This window comes from Phascolarctos cinereus, unplaced genomic scaffold (genome assembly GCF_003287225.1).
Source record: "Phascolarctos cinereus isolate Bilbo 61053 unplaced genomic scaffold, phaCin_HiC Scaffold_4;HRSCAF=312, whole genome shotgun sequence".
Lineage (NCBI taxonomy): Eukaryota > Metazoa > Chordata > Mammalia > Diprotodontia > Phascolarctidae > Phascolarctos > Phascolarctos cinereus.
In genome coordinates this window covers 657,050,676-657,071,040 of record NW_027555847.1, presented here as the reverse complement: position 1 = coordinate 657,071,040, position 20,365 = coordinate 657,050,676, and the positions used below count along the sequence as shown (strand labels likewise).

At 46.9% G+C, this 20,365-nt stretch overlaps 3 protein-coding genes across 5 annotated transcripts in view; 2 read left to right on the top strand and 1 right to left on the bottom strand.

The window, feature by feature from the left end:
* The window catches only part of PBX4 (PBX homeobox 4), a 64,704-nt gene extending 62,725 nt beyond the window's left edge, over window positions 1–1,979 (top strand). The window contains exons 8-10 of one of the 2 annotated variants that reach the window (XR_002326261.2): window positions 5–91; window positions 725–814; window positions 1,172–1,263. Coding sequence is in view for 1 of the 2 variants with exons in the window: in XM_020995256.2 (XP_020850915.1) it covers window positions 5–91; window positions 1,172–1,264 (180 nt within the window). In the remaining variant the exon portion in view is untranslated. Of the gene's footprint in view, window positions 1–4; window positions 92–724; window positions 815–1,171 lie in introns of both variants that reach the window. The other variant, XM_020995256.2, reaches the window with a different exon arrangement.
* Window positions 1,980–8,590: 6,611 nt separating this feature from the next.
* MVB12A (multivesicular body subunit 12A) lies at window positions 8,591–13,684 on the top strand. Of its 2 annotated transcripts, XM_020995358.1 has the most exons (9): window positions 8,596–8,984; window positions 9,856–9,975; window positions 10,753–10,849; window positions 11,075–11,201; window positions 11,502–11,618; window positions 11,757–11,854; window positions 12,238–12,299; window positions 12,939–12,995; window positions 13,171–13,684. In XM_020995358.1, exons 1-9 carry the CDS (start codon window positions 8,895–8,897, stop codon window positions 13,231–13,233), a joined length of 831 nt encoding a protein of 276 aa, XP_020851017.1. In that variant the 5' UTR covers window positions 8,596–8,894; the 3' UTR covers window positions 13,234–13,684. The 2 variants fall into 2 exon arrangements, with proteins under 2 accessions (XP_020851018.1, XP_020851017.1); XM_020995359.2 differs by lacking the exon at window positions 9,856–9,975 and having other exon boundaries at window positions 8,591–8,984.
* NXNL1 (nucleoredoxin like 1) lies at window positions 11,823–16,361 on the bottom strand. The gene is made up of 3 exons (XM_020995360.2): window positions 15,606–16,361; window positions 14,646–14,921; window positions 11,823–11,919 (listed from the first exon to the last, which is right to left on the bottom strand). Exons 1-3 carry the CDS (start codon window positions 16,022–16,024, stop codon window positions 11,823–11,825), a joined length of 792 nt encoding a protein of 263 aa, XP_020851019.2. The 5' UTR covers window positions 16,025–16,361.
* Window positions 16,362–20,365: the final 4,004 nt, after the last annotated feature.

Here is a 20,365-nt window from a genome sequence, read left to right as displayed (position 1 = left end):
GCAGATGGATTCATTACATCATGTTATACACCAGACGGGCAGATACGACTCCCTTGTTGGAAACCCTTTGTATACAACGCAGCGAATTGATGTAAGTAACTAGAGTTTCAAGATCATTAATTAAAGTTTACAAACAAGGATGCACTACCTCTGGTGCAGTGTCTCTCTGGGACTGTGTGTACCAATCAGAAATCCTCTTTGGCTCCCAGGTACCCATTCTCAGACACAGCCCTGTCCCTTCCTTTCTTCACAAGAGCCATTGGCATATCTAGCTGGGGAATTGGTCTTCTCTAGCCTAAAGTGCCTCCGAAATGTTCTGGTTACTAACCTATTCCCCTACTACTCTTTAAGCAAGTATGACATACTTAGGTTTCCTAAGGATTATTTCTGCTAAAGTATAATGGTACAGATAGAATAAGTCTTATAGGGAAGACCTAGAGATGTAAATTGGAAGTTCAGAAGCTTACAGAGTAAAGGTACCTGGTTTTTGAATGACCTGTAAATATCACTTCTTAGTCTGATTTTTCCGATGTAATACAGATATCTATCATAATTCGGTAATATTTCTTGATATCCTGCATGGTCTCCTTTCTCTAACAAAAACTCTAGACTCTTACTGTGCTTTTCATTGGAATTTTCTCCCTCTTTATTTAGCATTTGCTCTCATTTCTCTAAGGAAGACTCTCCTTTTTAGTTATTGGTGTTTGTGAACCTTTTTTACTAGGTGCCCAGTTTAAAAAGTCAAAGCTGAAGGTATATCAGTGGCCTAACATTAGGATTACTGGTATTGCCAAGACAGGCAGCTGGCTCGTCTGTAAGTACTCTGTTTCTTCACCCAGAAAAGCCCAGCCTCCCTGGGTGTCATATTAGTCTTCTGTCACGAAAAGCTGATTTCAGGAGCTCCTTACTCATTTTCTAAGCCTTATAGTTTATGGCTGGCCACCAGTCACAGGACTGAGGAGCTCGATACTGGAGATATTTATCTGAAGGGAAAGGAGAAAAAGTGTTAACGTGCACATGGCAGAATGATCTTTTGACAAAACTGATCCTGCCCTATCCCAGCTCTGATACACAGGCTGGAAGGCTCTACATTGCTGACCCATGATCAGCCTGCTTGTCCAAGACTCCTCTTCTGCCTTCCCTCCTTCATTAATCTTCTTTTTATTTCCAGACAAATGGCAGCTGGCAGGATGCTACCACCCCGTCATCTATCACTTCACCTGCTGGGGACCCAGGCAGTGTTAATTCGGATGCATCTAATTAAGTTTGGGACCTGTTGAAGAGAGGAAAGAGGTCATTAGTGTAATTTGTCATGTTTGCCAATATTCTTATTTTTACAACCTGACACACAGCTAATTACCTCAGAAAACCTGGAACCAATAGAAGATTGTGATTACAGTGACACCTCTCTACCTCTCAACCTGACACATTGGAGTTATCTTTTTACTTAGATCCATTGGGATTTAAAATGATTTGAAAACCTGTTTCCTCTTCCTAACCAAATTCATTTTTTAAATAGCAATTTTATGGTAAGAATTTGAAGTGTCTCTTCTAGGACTTGTCACAAATTTTTGAATTAAAAATTTTGACTATTTTAATTTCCATGTCCTTTTTTACTATGAGATTTTTGTTCTAGGTGATAGTTACTAACAATTTAAACCTGTATTGTACTTGTACACGTTCTGTGTATTGTAATTTTGTATAGGGAAATACATTTTTCTGTTAACTCAGATTCATTCTATGAATTCTGAGCTAATTGATCTGAAACAAACATAACTTTACCAAAACTTTTATTGGGATTTACTCTAAGTAGAAAGTTACATCCTGTATTATTTCATGTAGTTCTAATTTCATGTCTTTGTAAATTCAGACTTCCCTGTGAATAGGTTTGTGTATTTCTGGAAATATTGATACAAAATCTACCATTTTCAGTTGAAAGTTTATCAAAGAGAATAAAGTTCCAAAGCCTTTTTCCTTTCTGCCTTTGGTGAGTCTTCTCTTATGATTGATGGGTGTCTCTGACCCCCCTCACTTCGCCCAACTTCCCTGGCTTCTCTTACAAGGAGAGCAGTGGGCAAGCTGGTTGACCATGGTGCTCTTTGGCATGTTAATACCAGTGGCCAAATTGAATGTCGGTGCCTGTCTGAATTGCTATTAACCTGAGTCAGGTAATATGGGCTTACAGTATAACTGGAGAGGCGCAGAGATGCAGAACAGTTGTCAGGACAACTAGTTTGAGTCTATAGCTGATTGGAGGAGAGTTAGGAACCTAAGCTGGCCCTTTCTCTTACCCCCTGCTTACTTGGAGCTGGAGGCATTTGTACAAAGAAGGCTAGAAAAACTAATTTATTCAGTCAAATCAAGCATTTATTAAAATGTGCGAGGTGATAGAAATACAGACAAAAATGAAACCATCCAAGCCCTTAGGGAACTTACAATCTATGTACTTACTTATACTGTATTTGGGAGAGAGAGTACATAGGAGAGTTCAGCTGCCTGGTGGGTGAAAAGACCCCCAGGTGTAAAGGATGTAAGGAGGAGAACAAATGGTAAGGTGTGATGATCTCCCCAAGCCCTTATTTGACACTCGTTAGGCACCAGACACTGTGTTAAGTGCTAGGACTACAAAGGCAAAAATATGGTCCTTGCTCTCAAGGAGTTCACATTCTACTGAGGGAAGCAACCTAAAAATAACTGTACATACCAGATGTATACAGTGTAAACTGGAGATAATCCCAAAGGCAGTAGCAGTGGAGAGGACTGGGAAAGGCTTCCTATATGAGGGTGTATCTTTAAGGAAGCCAATAGGCAGAGGTGAGGAGGGAGAGCATTCCAGGTATGGAGGACAACTAGTGACAAGGCAGAATTGGGAGAATGGAGTGTCATCACTCCAGTGAAAAAGCCTATGGTCCCTAGATCACAGAATTTGTAGAGAGAAGAAAAATGAAAGAAGACTGGAAAGATAGGAAGGGGCCAGGTTGTGAAAGACTTTGAAAGTCAGAGGGTTTTATATTTGATCTTGGGGGTAATGGGGAGCCATTGGAGTTTTTTGAGTAGGGGGTGTGATGTGGTCAGACCTGTACCTTAAGAGCATCATTTTGACAGCTGGGTGGAAGAAGGATTGGAGTGGAGAAAGACTAGGCAGGGAGACCAACCAGAAGACTATTGCAGTGGTTAAGATATGAGGTGATGAATCTATACCAGAGTGGCTGCCATGTCAGGAGAGAGATGTATTTGGGATGCAAAGATAAGAGATGGCATGACTTGGTAACAGATTAGATATACAGAGTGGTTATACAAAAAGAGTCAGAGATGACACTTGGGTTTTGAGCCTGGGTGACGGGGACGATGGTGGTGCTTTGAACAGTAATAAGGAAATTCAGATGGAGGGAGAGTTTGGGGAGAAAGAATGAATTCCATCTTAGACACGTTCAATTTGAGATGCCTAGGAAGAAGCCAGTGAACAGGAAGAGACCAGAGATTGGATTGGGGGGGGGAGGGGAGAGACAATCTGCAAAAAACAGGGAGGGATGGGATCAAGGATGCAAGTAGAGGGATTTGCCTTGGCAAGGAAAAAGTCCACTTCTTCATTAGAGACAGAGGTGAAACCAGAGATAGTGGCAGAAAATGTCTGCCTGCCGTAAAATAAGGAAAAGGAAGCCTTTAGTGACTGGCTTTAATTTTTTCAGTGAAATGTAAGTGGAGTTCCTCAGTTGAAAGGGAGTAGGGGGTACCCTGGGAGGCCAGAGGAGAGATAAAAAGATTGTCAAGAAACATAGTGAGGTGTACTCTATGTACTTACTGTAAGTACATAGAGTATACTCATTGAGAGGAGGGGGAGGGGGAGCCTATTAGGTGTAGAATTGCCTTGCTGTAGTAAAAAGCTAGTTAAGATGACTATGTGTAACAAATTTGTAGTAGACCCAGTCAACAATTTTGAGACTTTCTGTGGTTCTGTTCAGCAGCATGTGAATAGGAGTGAAGGATCAGGTGGTTTAAGTAATCTAAGGCTGATCAACAATAGAACAAGGTGGCAAGTGGTTCCAGTGTACAATTGAAGTGGTTCACCAAGGTTCAGGATAGTGTAGCCAGTGAATGGAGTGATGGCCTGGCAAAGAACTGAGGGGCATAAAAGCTGGAGATGATGGTGAAGAGTAGGGTTGGGGGTTATAAGGCCCAGGAAAAGATGGAGTGATAGAAGGTTATGACCAGATAAAGGAAGTTCAGAGTTCCTAAATGTGAACATGGAACTCATGAGTAATGGCAGGTTCAAGGGTATGATCATCTCAGTCTAGAGGTGGTTTGCAGGAGTAGGTCACGTGAACTGAGTAGATTGCAGAACTGAGAAGTTAAAGTCTTTGAGGGAGTATGTTAAAGTGTCTTAATGTGAAGGTAGGAGTTGGGGAGGAGAGAAAGATGATGAGCCAGGCACTGAACTCATTGGAAAAGGAAGGAGAGCATCCTGGGGGTTGATAAATAATGACTCCCAGGATCAGGATTAGATGATCAATTTGAATAGTGCACAATTCAAAAGAGGAGAGGTTGCTGAGTGATGGCGATAGTCTGGAAGTGGCAAGAGGGTGCAAGGAATATCCTGATTCTTCCACCACAACCAGTGAGTAAATCAAGGGGTATAAGTGAAAGTGCAACCAGTTCTAGAAAAGGTGTCACTGGGAGGGAGCCCAGTCTTGCTTAGCTTCCTCAGAAGTGAGAAAGGAAAAGGATTAAGATAAAACTATTGAGCAAGCATTTCAGAGAGTACGGTGGAAGGGATGGGTAGGTCTGGAGTGGGACATTTGAGGGATAGGGTTGAGAAGAATGAGAATGAAAGACCTGGGAGTTGGGCATGGGGAATGGAGCTGATGATTCAGAATCACTGAATGGGGGAGAGTATGAGGGAGTCAAAGTCAACAAACATTTATCTGACATCTATTGGGGATACAAAGAAAGGCATAAGATAGCCCCTGCCCTTGAGGAGCTAACAGTCTAATGGGGAGACACATAAAAAGCTGAAAAGGGAGGAGGAAGTTATGTGGGGGGGGGAGTGAAGTCATAGAGCCAGGGAATATCAGAGATGATGAAGTCTAGGAAAGTAGCCAGATGGGATAAGAAATCCTTGGGTGCCATCCTTAGTGGAGGATCTAGGTTGAGCTCTCCTTTGTTGATCCACCACCCTCCCCTCAGAGGGAAGGAGGGGCCCCATAGACAAGGGCTGCTGAGGTGGTATGTTTATGAGCTGATTTCATCTTCCATAATGATGAGTTTCTGAAGATGATGAAGCCCAGGAGTGTAGCATGTATAGGAGTGTGCTTACCATTGAAAAACAAGTCCAGTGGTTGGAGAGATGTCTATTGCAGGAAGTAAGTGACAAGACTGTTCAGGGACCTCTCTCCAAGTCCATCCTGGTGGCAAGTAGTATATGTGCTCCTTAAGGGCCAGGAGGCCCATCTTAACAGTAGTCAGAAATTGGCAGCTCAAGTCAGGTCAGGTCTAGAAACTACACCTCTATAGAATCAGAAAATAAACATTAAATGCCTGCTATGTGCCAGGCACTGTGCTAAATGCTGGGGATACAAAAAGAGGGAAAAGACAGTCCCTGCCTCACAATGCCCTCATTACAACCTAATGAGATAACATACAAACACATATATACAAAGCAAGATAAATAGGAAATAATTAACAGAGGAAAGGCACCAGAATTAAGAGGGGATGGGGAAGGCTTCCAGTAAAAAACAGGATTTTAGCTGGGATTAAAGGAAGGCAAGGAGGTCAATAGGGCAAAGGGAGGAGGAAGAATATTCCAGGCTGAGAGATGGAATGTCTTGTTCTTGTGTGGAACTGTCAGGAGGCCAGTGTCGCTGGATTGAAGAGTATTTGTTGGAGAGTAAGGTGTTAAAGGACTGGAAAAGTAGGCAGGGACAAAATTATAAGGAGCTTTGAATGCTATTTTGTAATTGATCCTGGAAGTAATAGGGAGTTACTGAAGTTAGCTGGGGGGGAGGTGTTGGGAGAAGGGTGACATGATCTGACCTGTGCTTTTGAACAAATCCTGTTAGTGGCTGAATGATGGATGGATTGGAGTTGAGAGAGACTTGAGGCAGACAGATCTACCAGCAGGCTATTGGCAGTAATCCAGGTGTAAGATGATGAGGGCCGGCATTAGAGTAGTGGCAGTTGTCCAAAAAGAGAAGGGGGCATATTAGAGAAGTGTTGCAAAGATGAAATCTCCAGGCCTTCCAACAAGCTGGATATGGGGGAGGGGGTGTGTGTGAAAGTGTGGAGTCCAATCAATCATTAAGTGCCTACTATGTGTCATTAAGTGCCTACTATGTGCTATGCTCTGGAAATACAGAAAGAAGGAAAAGACAGTCTCTGCTCTCAAGGAGCTTACAATCTAATGGGAGAGACAACATGTCAACAAATATACAAACCAAGTTATGTGCAAGATAAATAAGAAATACTTAACAGAGGGCAAGCACTAGAATTAAGAGGGGTTAGGAAAGACAGAAGAGCAGCTAGGTGACTAAGTGGATAAAGTGCTGGGCCTGAAGTCAGAAAAACTTCATCTTCCTGAGTTCAAATCTGGCCTCAGACACTAGGAGTGTGACCCAGGGCAAGTCACTTAACCCTGTTTGCCTCAGTTCCTCATCCGTAAAAATAAGCTGGAGAAGGATATGGCAAACCACTCCAGTATCATCAAGAAAACCCCAAATGGGGTCACGAAGAATAAGACACAACTGAATTAACTAAACAACAGGAAAGGCAGAATTAGAAGCCTGAGGAACTGGGAGGATGCTATTGCCCTTTACAATAATAAAGAAGGCAGGAGAGGGGAAGAGTTTAGGGGGAAAAGATGCGTCCACTTCGGGTATATTGATGTGTACGGGACATCCAGTTTGAGAAATCTGAAAGGCAGTTGGAGATGCAAGATTGGAGGACAGCAGAGTTTGGGGCAGGATAGGTGGATTTTGAGATCATCAGCACAGAGATGGTAATTAAATTCAAGGGAGATGATAAGATAAGCCAGTGAAGACTACTTCTTGGAGACAAGAAGAGGGCCCAGGACAGAACCCTAAAGAGACACTATAGTTGGAGGGCATGATCTGGAAGAGGATCCAGGAAAGGAGCCAGAGAGAGAACAGGCAGGTAGGAGGCAAACAAGGAGAGAGTGGTGTTTCTAAAACCTAGAGAGAAGAGAGTATCAAGAAGAAGACTGATTAACAATATGAAAGCCTGCAGAGAGGTCAAGGAGAATGAGGATTGAGAAAAGGTCAATGGACGTAGCAACTAAGAGGTCATGGCTGCCTTTGGAGAGAGCAGTTTTGGTGGAAGGATGAAGTCAGAAGCTGGTCTGTAAGGGGTTTAAGAAGAGAGGAAAAGGAGAGGGAAGTGAGGGCATGTGTTGTAGACAGCCTTTTCAAGGAGTTTAGCTACAAAGGGCAGAAGAGATGTAGGACAATAGTTAGCGGGACATGGAAGGATCAAATGGAGAAATCTCTGAAGCAAAGAGGTCCTGTGCTGGTGGCTTCGATCCAGGTGGACACAGGGCAAAAGACTCGTGTCTGGAGGTGGGTTGTCTGGTTCAGGTTTGATGTGGGGTTCCCTGGAGAGGAGGGGAGGAGTGGCTTAGATTGGGACCTAGGCAGGGTTCTGTGGAAGGATTATAAATTATTGACTCCCAATTCAGATAATGTGAGAAGTCATGCCCCAAATGGGCACATGGATTATTTGTGCCCCATCTCTGGTAGAACACTCCAAGCTCCTGTTGGTCTGATCAGCCACAGTTGGACAGGCTATAACTTGACTCAACATAGTGACGTCATTTTAGTCCTCTTCGAGAAATAAGGACAATCCACCAACCCATGCCAGCCCAGTAGAGTATAGGAGAAGGCTTGAAGGGGCCTTGCCTACCTCTGATGACCAACAGTGAGTGTGTCTGGCCTAAGGTTCTGAGTGAAGCAGAGATTCTGGGTAATCCCTCATCGGGATGGAGATAGGGTCGGTGGAGAGGTGAGGGGAGCATTCATTGTAAGAAAGTTGGAAAAGAAAGGTCCCATCGGACTAATGGAATCTGGAGGCGAGTCCTTTGTAATAAGCCTGGAAAGGTAGGCTAAGCTTTAAATGTCAGAGGAGTCTGTATTTTGTCCTATAGGCAACAGGGAGCCACTGACGCTTCCTGAGCAGGGGTGTAGTGCTTTAGAACTGTCTCTTTGGCAGCTGTGTGGAGGAGAGATGGAAGGGCAGGATTGGAGGCAGAAACAAACTGGCAAGCAGTTGGAGTTGTGCAGCTTGCAAGAGGTGATGAGTACCTGATAACCAGTTGGAACAAATTATTCCAAGAAACTTTTGATTCCTCGGGCCAGAACTGCTCTGACTTGCTCTGACTTACTTACTCTCCCTCCCACAAAGCTACTCCGCCCGCCCTGAGCCCGGGATGCCAGAGAAGGGTGGGAGATCTGTGGTTAAGCAGCCGGTCTAGTCCAGCTGGTATCTCTGGGTAATGCAGTGCTTTTCGTAAACGTCATTCACACGTCAACGCTCCCCAGGAATTTGCCCATGCGCAGTACGCTTCATGCCCGAATCGTGCTTTCTGAACGAGTGTTTTGAGGAATGACATCAACTGTTTGGCTCGGGTTGTGTGCCACACTTCGCAGGCTTTGCACCGGAAATTTATGGGAAGACTGTTTGCGCAGGCGCACCTACTTCGCCGAATTGACTTCTGGTTCCTGTAGTTTCTGTAGACAGCCGCCGGCGGGTCCGAAGTCCGGCAAGCTGTGGGCGGCTGCCGGGGGCGGGATTGCGGGCTTGGTTATCTCCGCGGCCCTAGCCCCTCGCTTCGGCAGCCCTAACACCCCTCGTTCTGCTTCCTTTCGCCTCGATCCGCAGCTCCTAGGATGGATCCCGGGCCCGCCCCTGACGGGGTCCCGATAGTTGGCCTGGCCTGGGCTTTGGCTTCGGCTGTCCCGCCCCGGGGCTACAGCGCGGTGAGTGAGCTAGTGGAGCCCGGCCCGGCCTGGCCTTTCTGTGCCTTCCCCGATTCCTCCGGCCTCGGTTTCTCTGTGCCTCCCCCCTGCGTCCTTGGGGGCCCCGCCCCCGTGTCCCTGCTCTTCGCCTCCCCCACCTCCGTGTCCCTGTGGTTTCCCTCTCAGTGCCTTTTGTGTGCCCCTGAGCCTCCTCCAGGGTACCCCTGTTCCTCTGCAGCCTCAGAGCGCCTGTCCTTGCCCCCCTCCCTCACACTGTACACACCTGCCTTGTATCTTCATCCTCTCCCTGTGCTCCTCTGCCCCATATCCCAGTTCTCTCCCAATCCCCTCATGTCCTCTTTTCCGGATCCCTCCAGGTGGGGCTGCCCCCCACACTTCACCTCCCTATCCTCACTTGCTATTCCCCTCTTCTTCTCCCTCCTCCTAGTATTCTTTGCCTGGATCTCTCCCTCTGTGTCCTCAGGCCCCTTGTTCTCACTCATCCCACTTCGCCCAGCCTCAGTGCCTGTCCCTGCCTTTTTCCCAAGCCCTCTGAGTTCCATCCTCCCGCAGCACTCCACCCCTTCCATCACTGATCTCCCACCCCTGGCTCCTCCAGCTTCAGTGTCCCTGATCTCATCCAGCCCCTGTGGCCCCGATGTGACTGTCCTTGCCCTCCCCCTGTGGTTTCATGGGCTTCTCCAAGTCTAACTCCAGAGCCTTCAAGTCTCAACATTCTTGTCCAAGGCAGGAAGTGGGGAGATGGTGATGTCTGGGGCCTGTGGCTGGTGGGAGGGGGGGAGCCAAGAGAAGGGTCAGGGCCAGGTCTTGGGCCACTAGTGCCCGTGCCCCCCATGCTCCGTGTCAGTGACTTGCTTTCTCTGACCCCTAGATCACAAGCACAGTGGAGGGAACACCTGCCAACTTTGGAAAGGGATTTGCACAAAAGTCTGGCTACTTCCTGTGCCTCAGTCCTAGGGAAACTGGGCCTGGCAGTGGCGACAGTGGTGAGGTAAGGAATAATAATAACATGAGCTCCTGTTCTCATCATACCTTGAAGTTTACAGTCTGCTTTCCCCACAGAAGTCATGGGTGGGTAATACAGCTATTATCCTCATTTTATAGATGGGGAAATTAGAGAGGTGAAGTGATTGTTTAAGGCAGGGGTGGAAAACTTTCAGCCTCAAGGCCACGTGGCCTTGGGTGCAGCCTTTTGACTGAGTCCGAGTTTTACAGAACAAATCCTTTTATTAAGGTGATTTGTTCTGTGAAGTTTGGATTCAGTCAAAGGGCCACACTTGAGGGCCTAGAGGACTTTATGTGGCCTTGAGGCTGCAGATTCCCCACCCCTGGTCTAAGGTTACTGAACAGTAAGTATCAGAGCTGGGCCTTGAACACACATGTCTCCTACACCAGCACTCTTGGCATAGCTCCAGAGATGTAACTAGCGTGGGGGATACAAGGACTGATACAAGGACGTGCCTCTTAATCCCTGTGGCAGCTTCTTTCTCTTCGTCTCCTCCTGTGCATGGTCTTATGTAGGTCCAAGTTGCCAGGGTCCCGTCTGTCCTGGGGTGACCTTTCTTTACTCACACTGCCCTTCATCTTGTGCCTCCTTTCCACCTAAATTTGCCAAGTAATTCTGAATTACAGCTCTCCAGGGCACTCTGCTGCCCCCATCAGAAGTCTTCCCCCCACAGGGTACACCCATACCTGTGGTGGCTGATCCTGGATCTCCTTTCAACATTTGCAGTGACCATTACTACCTTCCTCTCTGCTTCCTTCACAGACTCTCCAGGAAAATGTGGTCACAGATATCCAGATCCTAAATGAGAAAACACCTCTTCCCATGGGCTTCACCTATATCAGCGAGTTCCTAGATACCAGTAAGGTCATTCTCTTTACTAGGTTTGTGTGTGTGTGTGTGTGTGTGTGTGTGTGTGTGTGTGATGCATGTGCATACTTGTAGCTTGTTTAGTGATAGCTTTATGGTGAATCCTGAGTTCTAGTCACATATCTGGATGGGAGGGTAGGTACCACAGCTAGTCAGGGATTCAGTTGACCTAGTCAAATGAGATATGGACCTTTATTCTCCTTCCCCTCCTGCCCAGAGGCATCTGTATCAAAAAAGAAACGGGTCTGCATGAAGCTGGTCCCTCTTGGAGTGGCTGATACGGCTGTGTTTGATGTCCGGCTGAGTGGCAAGAGCAGAGTGGTGCCAGGATACATGCGTGTTGGGTAGAGAGTTGTCCCTAAAGCCCCTGTCCACACCAGCTTCCCCTGGCTAACATCATATACACAGCCCTGTAACCCCACCAGCCTTCCTCACACATCTAGACAACTGATCCTTTAGCCATCTCCACATGTGTGCACGCATGCACACACGCACACACACACACACACACACACACACACACACACATCCTCACCCACATGTCCTAGGAGGCAGTGAACCCTCACCCCAGGGTCCCCAAGGAGTGACCTTCCTTGGTTATAAATGATAGATTTCCTTCTAAAACATGTCTTACTACCCTCTAGGGAAATAGGTGGCTTTGCAGTTTGGTGTAAGAAAGGTAAAGTCTCCAAGCCCAAGCCCCTTCCTAAGCCTCGGAACATCAGCTTGGGGATAAGTGGCCTCTCACTAGATAAGTCCAGGTGAGACTGACAGGAGGTGGGGAGGCAACCAAAACCTGGGCTGGAGGGGAGGAGGGACCACGAAGCAACATTTTCCTGGAGGTTGAGGGGTGACCACCCCTGCTACTTTACATGGGCATCGATTGTGGCATCCCACAGTGACAGCTCAGAGAAGCCATCCACATTGAGCTCAAGACAAGGTACCATCAGGAGGAGTGATTCCATCTACGAGGCTTCTAGTCTGTATGGCATCTCAGGTAAACCGAACTTGGCATTCTTACTCAACTTTAAAGGAGCAGAGGAGAGATAGGGACATGGAGGCATTGAGAAGAGAAGGGTCTGGATAGTAGCTGAGCTGACAAGGTATAGAAGAAAAAACCCCTAGACTGAGAAAAACCTGAGTTCTAGTCTTGGCTCTGCTGCTTGCCAACTTTGTAACTCTTCCCTCCCCCGTGGTGCCTCACTTTCCTCTTCTGTAAAATGAGGGGTTTAGACTAGAGAATATCTTGGGTCCTTTCCAGCTCCAGCATCCTCTGGTTACCTGGTTCTCAGGCCAGCCCTTAATTTCTTCAGGGGAATGGGAGGCAGCTCTGATTTTCATCCCATTACCCTTCCACTCATTGGTAATCTTTCTTCTCAGCCATGGATGGGGTTCCTTTCATCCTGCACCCCAAGTTTGAAGGCAAAGACAATGGTCCGATGGTGAGTGGGCCCCGAGGAGTGAAGCAAGCTACATGGTTGCATTTATTATTCAGTAATAAGTGCTAATGATACCTCATATGAACAGATAGCACTTGACAATTTTGAAAGTGCTTTCCTCACAACAATATATACTGATGGGCACTCATGCTGAGATACTTCCCTTGCCCCAGTTTTACATTAAACTCTTCCATCCCATGAAACAGACACTAATGCCACTGTCAGACCCCCGACACTCCCTGTGCCATGAGGTGCCTCCCCAGACCCACCCCCATGCCATGTAACCCCTTTCCTTTTCCCCTGCTTCCATAAAACAGCACTTTCCATGGACCTTTGGATGCCATTGGGGGTGGATGATGGGTAAAGAAGCTCGAGATGGGGTGGGTGCAGAGAGTGTCAGGGAGGATATGAGAGGTATGGAAGAGAGTGGAGGACTCTGGGGATGGTTGGGGGCTTTGAAAGATAGGCCTGAGCATGAGTACTGGGAGATGGGGTGTGAGGGGTGTTAGGGTGCGGTCACTGGCCTTTGTAACTCACATACCAAAGAGCCTAGTGATGGCTTTGGGTTTTCTTGTGTCCTCTGGTGTTTCCAAAAGTTGGAGTCCTGCCCTAGGGTTGACTCTCCTGTGACCTTTCCTTCAGGGCTTCTCTACTTTTGCTGACCTGACCATCAAATCTCTGGCTGACATCGAGGAGGAGGTAGGCCCTTTGGCCCTCTGTCCCATAGTCCTGTCTACAAGGTTCCTTCCCTACCCCCTGAAACCCCTTAGCCCCTGCAAGTGAGGTCTTCTCTGGGAGGTGGGAGCTGAGATTAGAGTTCTCATATCCATTGCCCATGAAGCTGCCACATCTCTCATTCTATATGTCATTCCAGTATAGCTATGGCTTTGTGGTGGAGAGGACAGCAGCAGCCCGCCTGCCTCCCAGTGTCTGTTAACTCCCAGTGGAGAAGGAGTCAGCCTTCAAGATTCTGGGATGGGCACAGCCGGTGCATTGCTGACCACAGTGCCTCTCGTCTTCTTCCTCTTGCTCTCTCTGCCCCTTGGGTGACACTACACAAACCATGATCCCTTCTGATGTCTGGAAGCCTACAACCTGTCACAGCATCTTGGGGACAGGCAACTTAGTCCCTAACGGGAACCTGAGAATTTGCCATTGATGGTGCCTGGTGAAGGTGTGGGGAAAGGAGGGGTCCTGAAACTATTCTGCCAAGTACAGAGGTTATGCTCTGGCACAAGTATCTCAGAGGGTTCCTTGCCCCAGAGGGCCTTGAGCTGATACAGCTCTGGGCAGACAGGGAACAAAATGTGTGCCTTGGACTTTTTTTTCCTGGTGATAAGCCTGCAGGACTGGCTCAATTGCTCTTATTAATAAAGACTTCTTCTTGATCCCATTGTTTCCTATCTTTGATAGCCTGCTGTGCCCTCCCCCCTGACACCCATCAAGATGGAGAGAGCAGAGCTTCTCCTTCTGGTCCATACTCACAAGAAGATTCAATGCAGTAAGGAGAAATGAGAACCTTTCAGGTACATGAAGGGCTATTCATAGACATCTGGTCTGCTTGTCCCCAGAGGGCCAAATGAGGGGCAAAGTGTAGAAGTCACAAGGAGGCATCAACTTCAGGTAGAGAAAGGCTTCCTGAAAATTAGAGCTCTCCCCAAGTGGGATGGGCTGCCTTGGGAGGTGATGGGCTCCCCCTTGGAGAAGGTCCTCCAAGGCTAGAAAATCACTTAGCAGGTACGTTGTCCAGGAGATTCTGGTTCGGGTATGGGTTGAATTAAATTGCCACTAAGGTCCCTTGCAACTCTGAGGTTCTGTTCCCCACAACTTCGTGTTCCTCACTCTCCTAGTGTCTCAGTTCATCTTAGAATGGCGGTGGGGTGATTGCTAGAGATAATGGAATGTAGAATGGTCTGGGCAACTCTTGCAGATGATGCCGCGTACCGAGCTGTTAAAGGTTGGAGTTGGAGTGTCAGTCCTCCAACCCAGAGGCTCCGGTGGTATCGTCCTGGGAATAGTCTTGTCTCTCTAGGGGCCAGAGGAAGTTCCCCAGTCCTGAGAAGAGCAGGAGGGACATTAGGCAGGAAGGAATGTGAGGCAGTCCACTAGGAGCAAGGGAGCATGGTCCCTGAGATTTCAGGGTTCAACCACAAGGTGGATCTACTGCTTGGACCTCAGTGCAGTGTCTTTCCTGCCTCTTTGTTTTTGCAAGTTTTTGTAGGGACGTAAACAGCTAAAAGTCAGTGGGCAACTTCCTATAGGGTTGACATCTTCCAACCAGGACCCATTTCTGAGCCCACTCAGCAGGCTCAGAACATTGCCCCGTCTCCGGTCTCCTCCTCTCCCTCACCATCTTGTGAGGTGTGGCTTCTCGAACTCTCCTTCTCAATCTTATATTTGAGTCGTCGGATGGGGTCAGTGAGGCTCCTGGGTGCCAAGTCATCAAAATCTTCAGCAGCTAGGAAGTTTCGGTCTATGACCTCAGAGGCCTCCTGCCAGTTCCAGAAGCAGGCAGGCCCAAGTCGGCCAATTTCTTCCACAGCATCCCTGGTGAGCACCTCACCATTAGGCTTCAGCACAACTACCATGGGGACATGGTCTACAGCAAACATCTGCTCAAGGTCCCTGTGAGCAAGTCAGTGTGGGGCCTCAGTGTTCAGGGGTCGAGACAGAGTGGGACTAGAAGACTGGACTACAACAGAAACCCTTCCCCCTCTTCTTAGAACAGGTCCTGAGGCTGGGAGAGGGGCCCCTTTCCCTTTTACTTCTTAAAGGAGAGAGCTGCTACTTGCGAAGGGAGGAGGGATTCTGGGTCCCTATTCCTGCTCTTTTAAGGGAGGTGGGGAGCATAGCCTCTGTGGGATGTCTCTTAAGAGGTAGTAGGTAGGGCAGTGCAGGGAAGAGGCTAGACCTGCCCTAGGTTACTAGGCCATAAATACAGAGGCCTCAGTGCTCAAGTATGGACCATGATGGGAACGGCAGGGGAGAGGCTGATACCCCCAGGTTCTAATCCCTTGGCCCTAGGGTATAAATTGTTAAATATTGGCTTCTTTTCTGTTCTCCATTCCTTGTTGTTATTCAGCCCACCTTGATAAAAGATCTAATTTTGGCAGCCTTACATCAGGAAGCTTCTGTCTCCTGGGTTTTCTGCTGGGGGTCCCGGGGTTCTAATATTGGGCAATGAAGGGGCACAGGGCAGGCAGCACTGGTCGGGGCAGGGGCCACTCTGGAAAGGCTCTGCCACCTGCCCCAGCTTGGAGTCCTTACATGGCTCTCCCTCCCCTAGCAAGGGCCCGCAGCTAGGCTTACCTTTTCAGCTCATCCTGGAATGGTAGGAACAACCACTTCCTGGGCATATCCCTGAGGAATGTGTCCTGTTGCTCTTCAGTCTGGTCCTGGGAGATGTATACCAGTGCAATCTGTGAGGACCTGTTCACGTAGAACTCATCTGTGAGCTTCACAAAGAAGTCTTTGAGGATGGGGGCAAAGGCCTGGCATTGAGGGCACTCCCCAGCCCCAAAATACAGCAGCAGCACCCTGTTGTCCAGCCTGAGGCTCAGCTCTTGCTGTGTGTCCACCTCATCCCCCTCACTGTTGTTCCTTATCAGGACTTTTCCAGTGAAGAGAGATGACATGCCTGTCCTTCCTGGCTCCCACGGGTTAGCTCTGAGACAGGCCTGATTGAATTTTTGCCAAAGAAGCTTGTGGGTAAAAGCAATGAGTATCATCTGAGGTGATTTTTCAAGAGCTTGGTGGGGGCCCTTCTATGAATAGAATGGCTTTGGGAGGTCAAGTCCTCGGCAAAGTTAATCTCCCTAAACCTCTGACCTCTTTCTCACCTTTTCTGAGCCCTAGCTAAGTGAGGTCAGACAAGGCTGCCCTCTAGGAGGCTGTAAGCTAGAGGGAAGAGGAACTCATGGTAAGGGATGGTCACCAGTAGTGGACTGAGTTTCTACACCTGTGCACCAGTGAGCACCTTAGCTTGGGCTCTTCATCTTCCTTCAGTGAACCCTTTTTTCTTAGGTCAGCCTCTGACTGTCTCCTTTTGGGCTCCACAGATCTGGGTCAACCTTGCTAAGCCTCTGTCAAAGTCCTTATCCTTTAGAAAACAGTCTCTGATTCATTAGTAGAAAAGGGTAGAACAGCCATCCAACCTCACAGAACCACAAAGCCCTGACCATTAAAATGTTAACTTTTCAATTCAATCCAATGTGATTCATTAAATATTCACTGAGCCCCTACTATGGGCAAGGCATTGAAGGAACTAGGCCTCTGAGAGTGCAAATGACATGCCCTGCCTTCAATAGCTTACTAATTGAGGGGATACTCCTTCGAGACAAATAAGTACGGTCCAGGGTAGTATTTAGTGGGGTAAAGGAGAGTGAAGCAAGATACTATGACAAGTTGGAGGAGGGAGCAATGGGGGTGTTGGGCAGCTGGCTCTTGAAGGAGAGGTACTGAACAGAACCAGTTAAACGGGAGTCTATCTCAAGCATGGGGGATGCTATGAGCAAAGTCATAGAGAGAGAAAATAGCCACAAAGTTTAGCTACAATAGAGAGTGTGTGAACTAGATGTGTAAGTTGGAGCCAGACTGTGGAAGGCCTTGAATGCCAGGACTGGGAATTTAAACTTTGGAGAGTCCCTGCAGATCTTTGATTAGTTGTCTCATTATTATGAGACACACTAGAAAGATTAATGGGCATCAGGGCGGAGGATGAATTGAAGAAAAAAGTGAAGCAGGAAGATGAGTTTAATAAGCTATTACACTAGGTTAGGTAAGAGGAGACAAAGGCCTATAGGGCTAGAGGTAGGGTGGAGGGGCCTAGTAGAAATGATTAGATGCCTGAGATAATTATAGAGGCAACAGTGTCGAGACTTGGCAGCATATTAGATGTGTAGAGTGTATGACTAGAGAAGCTTCAGAGATAATTCCAAGATTAGGAACCTGGGAGACTGAGGAAGTGGTGGAACCGTGAGTATTAATACAGAAGTTAGAAGGAAGGACAGGATTGGGGTGAGCAGTTCAGAATCACAGGATTTGAGAGCTGGAATGGGCACCGACCATCTAGTCCAACCCATGTATGAAAGGAATCCTTCCTGATAAGCTTGTGCTTGAAGATGTCCAAGGAATGGGGACGAGCCACGCTAAAAGCAAGCCCACTCCACTTTGGGATGGTTCTACTTATTAGAAAGTTTTTTCCAATGTTGTCTATTTGCAAGCTTTACACGTTGCTCCTTGTTCAGCCCTCCGGCACTAAATGGAGTAAGTCTAATGATAGCCCTTCAGTAGCTACTATGTCCTTGGAGTCTTCTCTGAGCTAAGCATGCCCAGTTTCTTCAACTTATCTTCAAAACACATGGACTCAAGGCCCTTTATCCTATCAGCCTATCAATGACCTTATTAAACTGTGGTTCCCAAATGGAACATAATGCTCTAGACGAGTACCTGGGTGGCACGGTGGATTGAGCACTAAGCCTGGTGTCAGGAGAGTCTAAGTTTAAATCCAACCTCTGACACTTTCTAGCTCTGTGACCCTGGGCCAGTCACTTAATCGGTTTCATCTATAAAATGGGGATAACAACAGCACCTACTTCCCAGCGTTGTTTTGAGTATCAAATAAAATAATATTTATAAAGCACTTAGCACAGTGCCTGGCACGTGGTAGGCACTACAGAAATGCTAGTTATTATTATTAGATGAGATCTGACTAGTACTATGGGACTATCAACCTCTTAGAAGCTGTACCTCTCTTAATGCAGCCCAAGGTGCTGTCACATCACACTGATGATTCATTGAGCTTGCAATCCACCAACACCCCCAGATTTTTTTTCAGATAAACTGCTGTCTAACCATGGATCCTCATCTCATAGTGGTGAAGTCAATATTTTGTTTCCAAGTGCTGGACTTTACCATTATCCCCATTGAATTTCTTATTAGATTCAACCTGTTCTTATCAAGATATTTCTGGGGGCAGCTAGATGGTGCAGTGGATAGAGTGCTGGCCCTGGAGTCAGGAGGACCTGAGTTCAAATCCGACCTCAGACACATGATATTCACTAACTGCTTGACCCTGAGCAAGTCACTTAACCCCATCGTCTCGCCAAAAATAAATAAATAAATTTCTGGGTCCTGATTCTGTCGTCTGGTGTTTGCCTCCCTCCCAGCACAGTGTCATCTGCAAATTTGGTAAACATTCCATCTATGCTTTTAGCATTGATCAAAATATTAAGCAGCCCAGGGCAAGTCACAGATCCCTATAGGATTCTGCCAGAGCCCTCCAGACACCTTAACTAAATCATTAACAACTACTCTTTGAGTATAGTCATCCAGTCAGCTCTGAATCCATCTATTTTCATCGAGTCCACATCCTTCCATTTTTTCCCCATGTGAATAAAAGAGATATTTATCAAAAACTTTACTAAAATCCAGATGAACTATATCCCCAGCATTCCCCAAACCCATCCACTTAGTAACCCCGTCAAAAAAGGAAATGAGGTTGGTCTAGCGTGACCTGCTCTTAATGAAGCTATTTGAGCGGTTGAATGTAGTCACAGCTTCCCTTTGTAGATATTCATCAATTAGCGTCTTACTGATCTCTTCTAGAAATTTCCCAGGAATCAAAACCAAGCTCACTGGCCTCCAGTTGGCAGATGGCTCTCCTTTGTTTTTGGAAAATAAGGACAGTTGCCCTTCTCTAGTCATGATGAGCTTCTCCCACTTTCCACAGTCTTTCCAATATTCCTGGCTGGAGCACGAGAATTTGAGGGGCTCATGGGCTCTTCAAGATGGGGAAGTATCTCATGCAGTTGGAAATAGGGGACTGGGTGTCTAGGGAGAGGTTGAGGATAGAGAAACAACCAGAAGCATGTATGTGATAACGAAGTTATGAGAGGGCATGAGGTCACCACAGGAAGAGAAGAGGGTCTAGGATGGAATCTGGGGAGGGTGAGGAGGCAGCAAAAAAAGGGAAGGCCTCTTTGGAATGCTGGGTCTGGATCTTGGTTATCCTCTAATGGCTATGTCCTTGCACACAGTGAGGGATGCCCAGCCTATCACCTCCCTTGGGCTAAGTGTTGTCTGTCACACTATTAGTACAAGCAGGGGAGGAGGCTTAAGCCAGCAGAACAATTCCTGGTGCTGAAGTTTGGAACCAAATTCTTTGGTTCTGATCCTTTGGGAAGTCTGTGAAGAGCCAGCCTGGCTGTGCTGGGAGCATGGAGAATGGGGAAACAGGAGAGAGTCTAATAATACCATAGAATTCCAGGTAGAAGGGACCTTAAAGGTTATCCAGTCCAACTTCCTTATTTTATAGTTGAGGTACCTGAGACCCAGAGAGGTGAATGACTTGTCCAAGGTCGCACAGATCTGCGAATCAAACAAAACAAAATCTTCTTCCAAATCCAGCATCCTTTCTACAGCTCCTTACTGCCTCTCAAAAAAAGCAGAATCAATCAATCAACAGGCATCCTTATTAAGCACCTACTATGTGCCATGCACTCTGTTACCTGCAGGGATTACACAGACAAAAAAAAAATGAAACAGTCCCTGCTCTTAACTATAAAAACTTTTGTTTGATCTTCATCCACATCATACCCACTAACTACGAATGTCCTTTTCCTAAAACTCTGTCCTGGGGTCTCTTTTCTCACTACCTTCTTATTTGGTGATCTCATTATCTCCCAAGCATTCAGTTATTATCTCCATGCTGATGATTCCCAGATCAAAACTAAACTCATCTTTCTCCCGAAACCTCTGATGCGACATGTCTAAAACTAAGCCCATCTCTCTCTCCCAAGCTTCCCTAACACTATCTGACCCTTTTATCCTAGTCACCCAGGTTCCCTAACCTTGGTCTGATTTTTTTCACTCCTTAGTCTCACTCCATACATCCAATAATTTGCCAAATTTTATCATTTTTACGTCCACAACATCTTTTACATACTGTAAATGTCTCTACTCACACAGTCACCACTCACAGCCATTATCTCTCATCTAGATTATTACAATAACATTTTTTTTTTGTGGTGAGGCAATTGGGGTCAAGTGACTTGCCAAGAGTCACACAG

What these genes read in the sequence shown, in the direction of transcription:
- NXNL1 (XM_020995360.2), bottom strand. Translation starts at nt 16,024, where the DNA reads ATGATACTCATTGCTTTTACCCACAAGCTTCTTTGGCAAAAATTCAAT. An exon ending in TTCCAGGATGAGCTGAAAAG is followed by an intron (nt 14,922 to 15,605) that starts GTAAGCCTAGCT and finishes ACTTGCTCACAG; the next exon opens with GGACCTTGAGCAGATGTTTG. An exon ending in AGCCACACCTCACAAGATGG is followed by an intron (nt 11,920 to 14,645) that starts TGAGGGAGAGGA and finishes TCTCTTCTCAAT; the next exon opens with GCCTCCATGTCCCTATCTCT.
- MVB12A (XM_020995358.1), top strand. Translation starts at nt 8,895, where the DNA reads ATGGATCCCGGGCCCGCCCCTGACGGGGTCCCGATAGTTGGCCTGGCC. An exon ending in CGCCCCGGGGCTACAGCGCG is followed by an intron (nt 8,985 to 9,855) that starts GTGAGTGAGCTA and finishes TCTGACCCCTAG; the next exon opens with ATCACAAGCACAGTGGAGGG. An exon ending in TGGCTGACATCGAGGAGGAG is followed by an intron (nt 12,996 to 13,170) that starts GTAGGCCCTTTG and finishes ATGTCATTCCAG; the next exon opens with TATAGCTATGGCTTTGTGGT.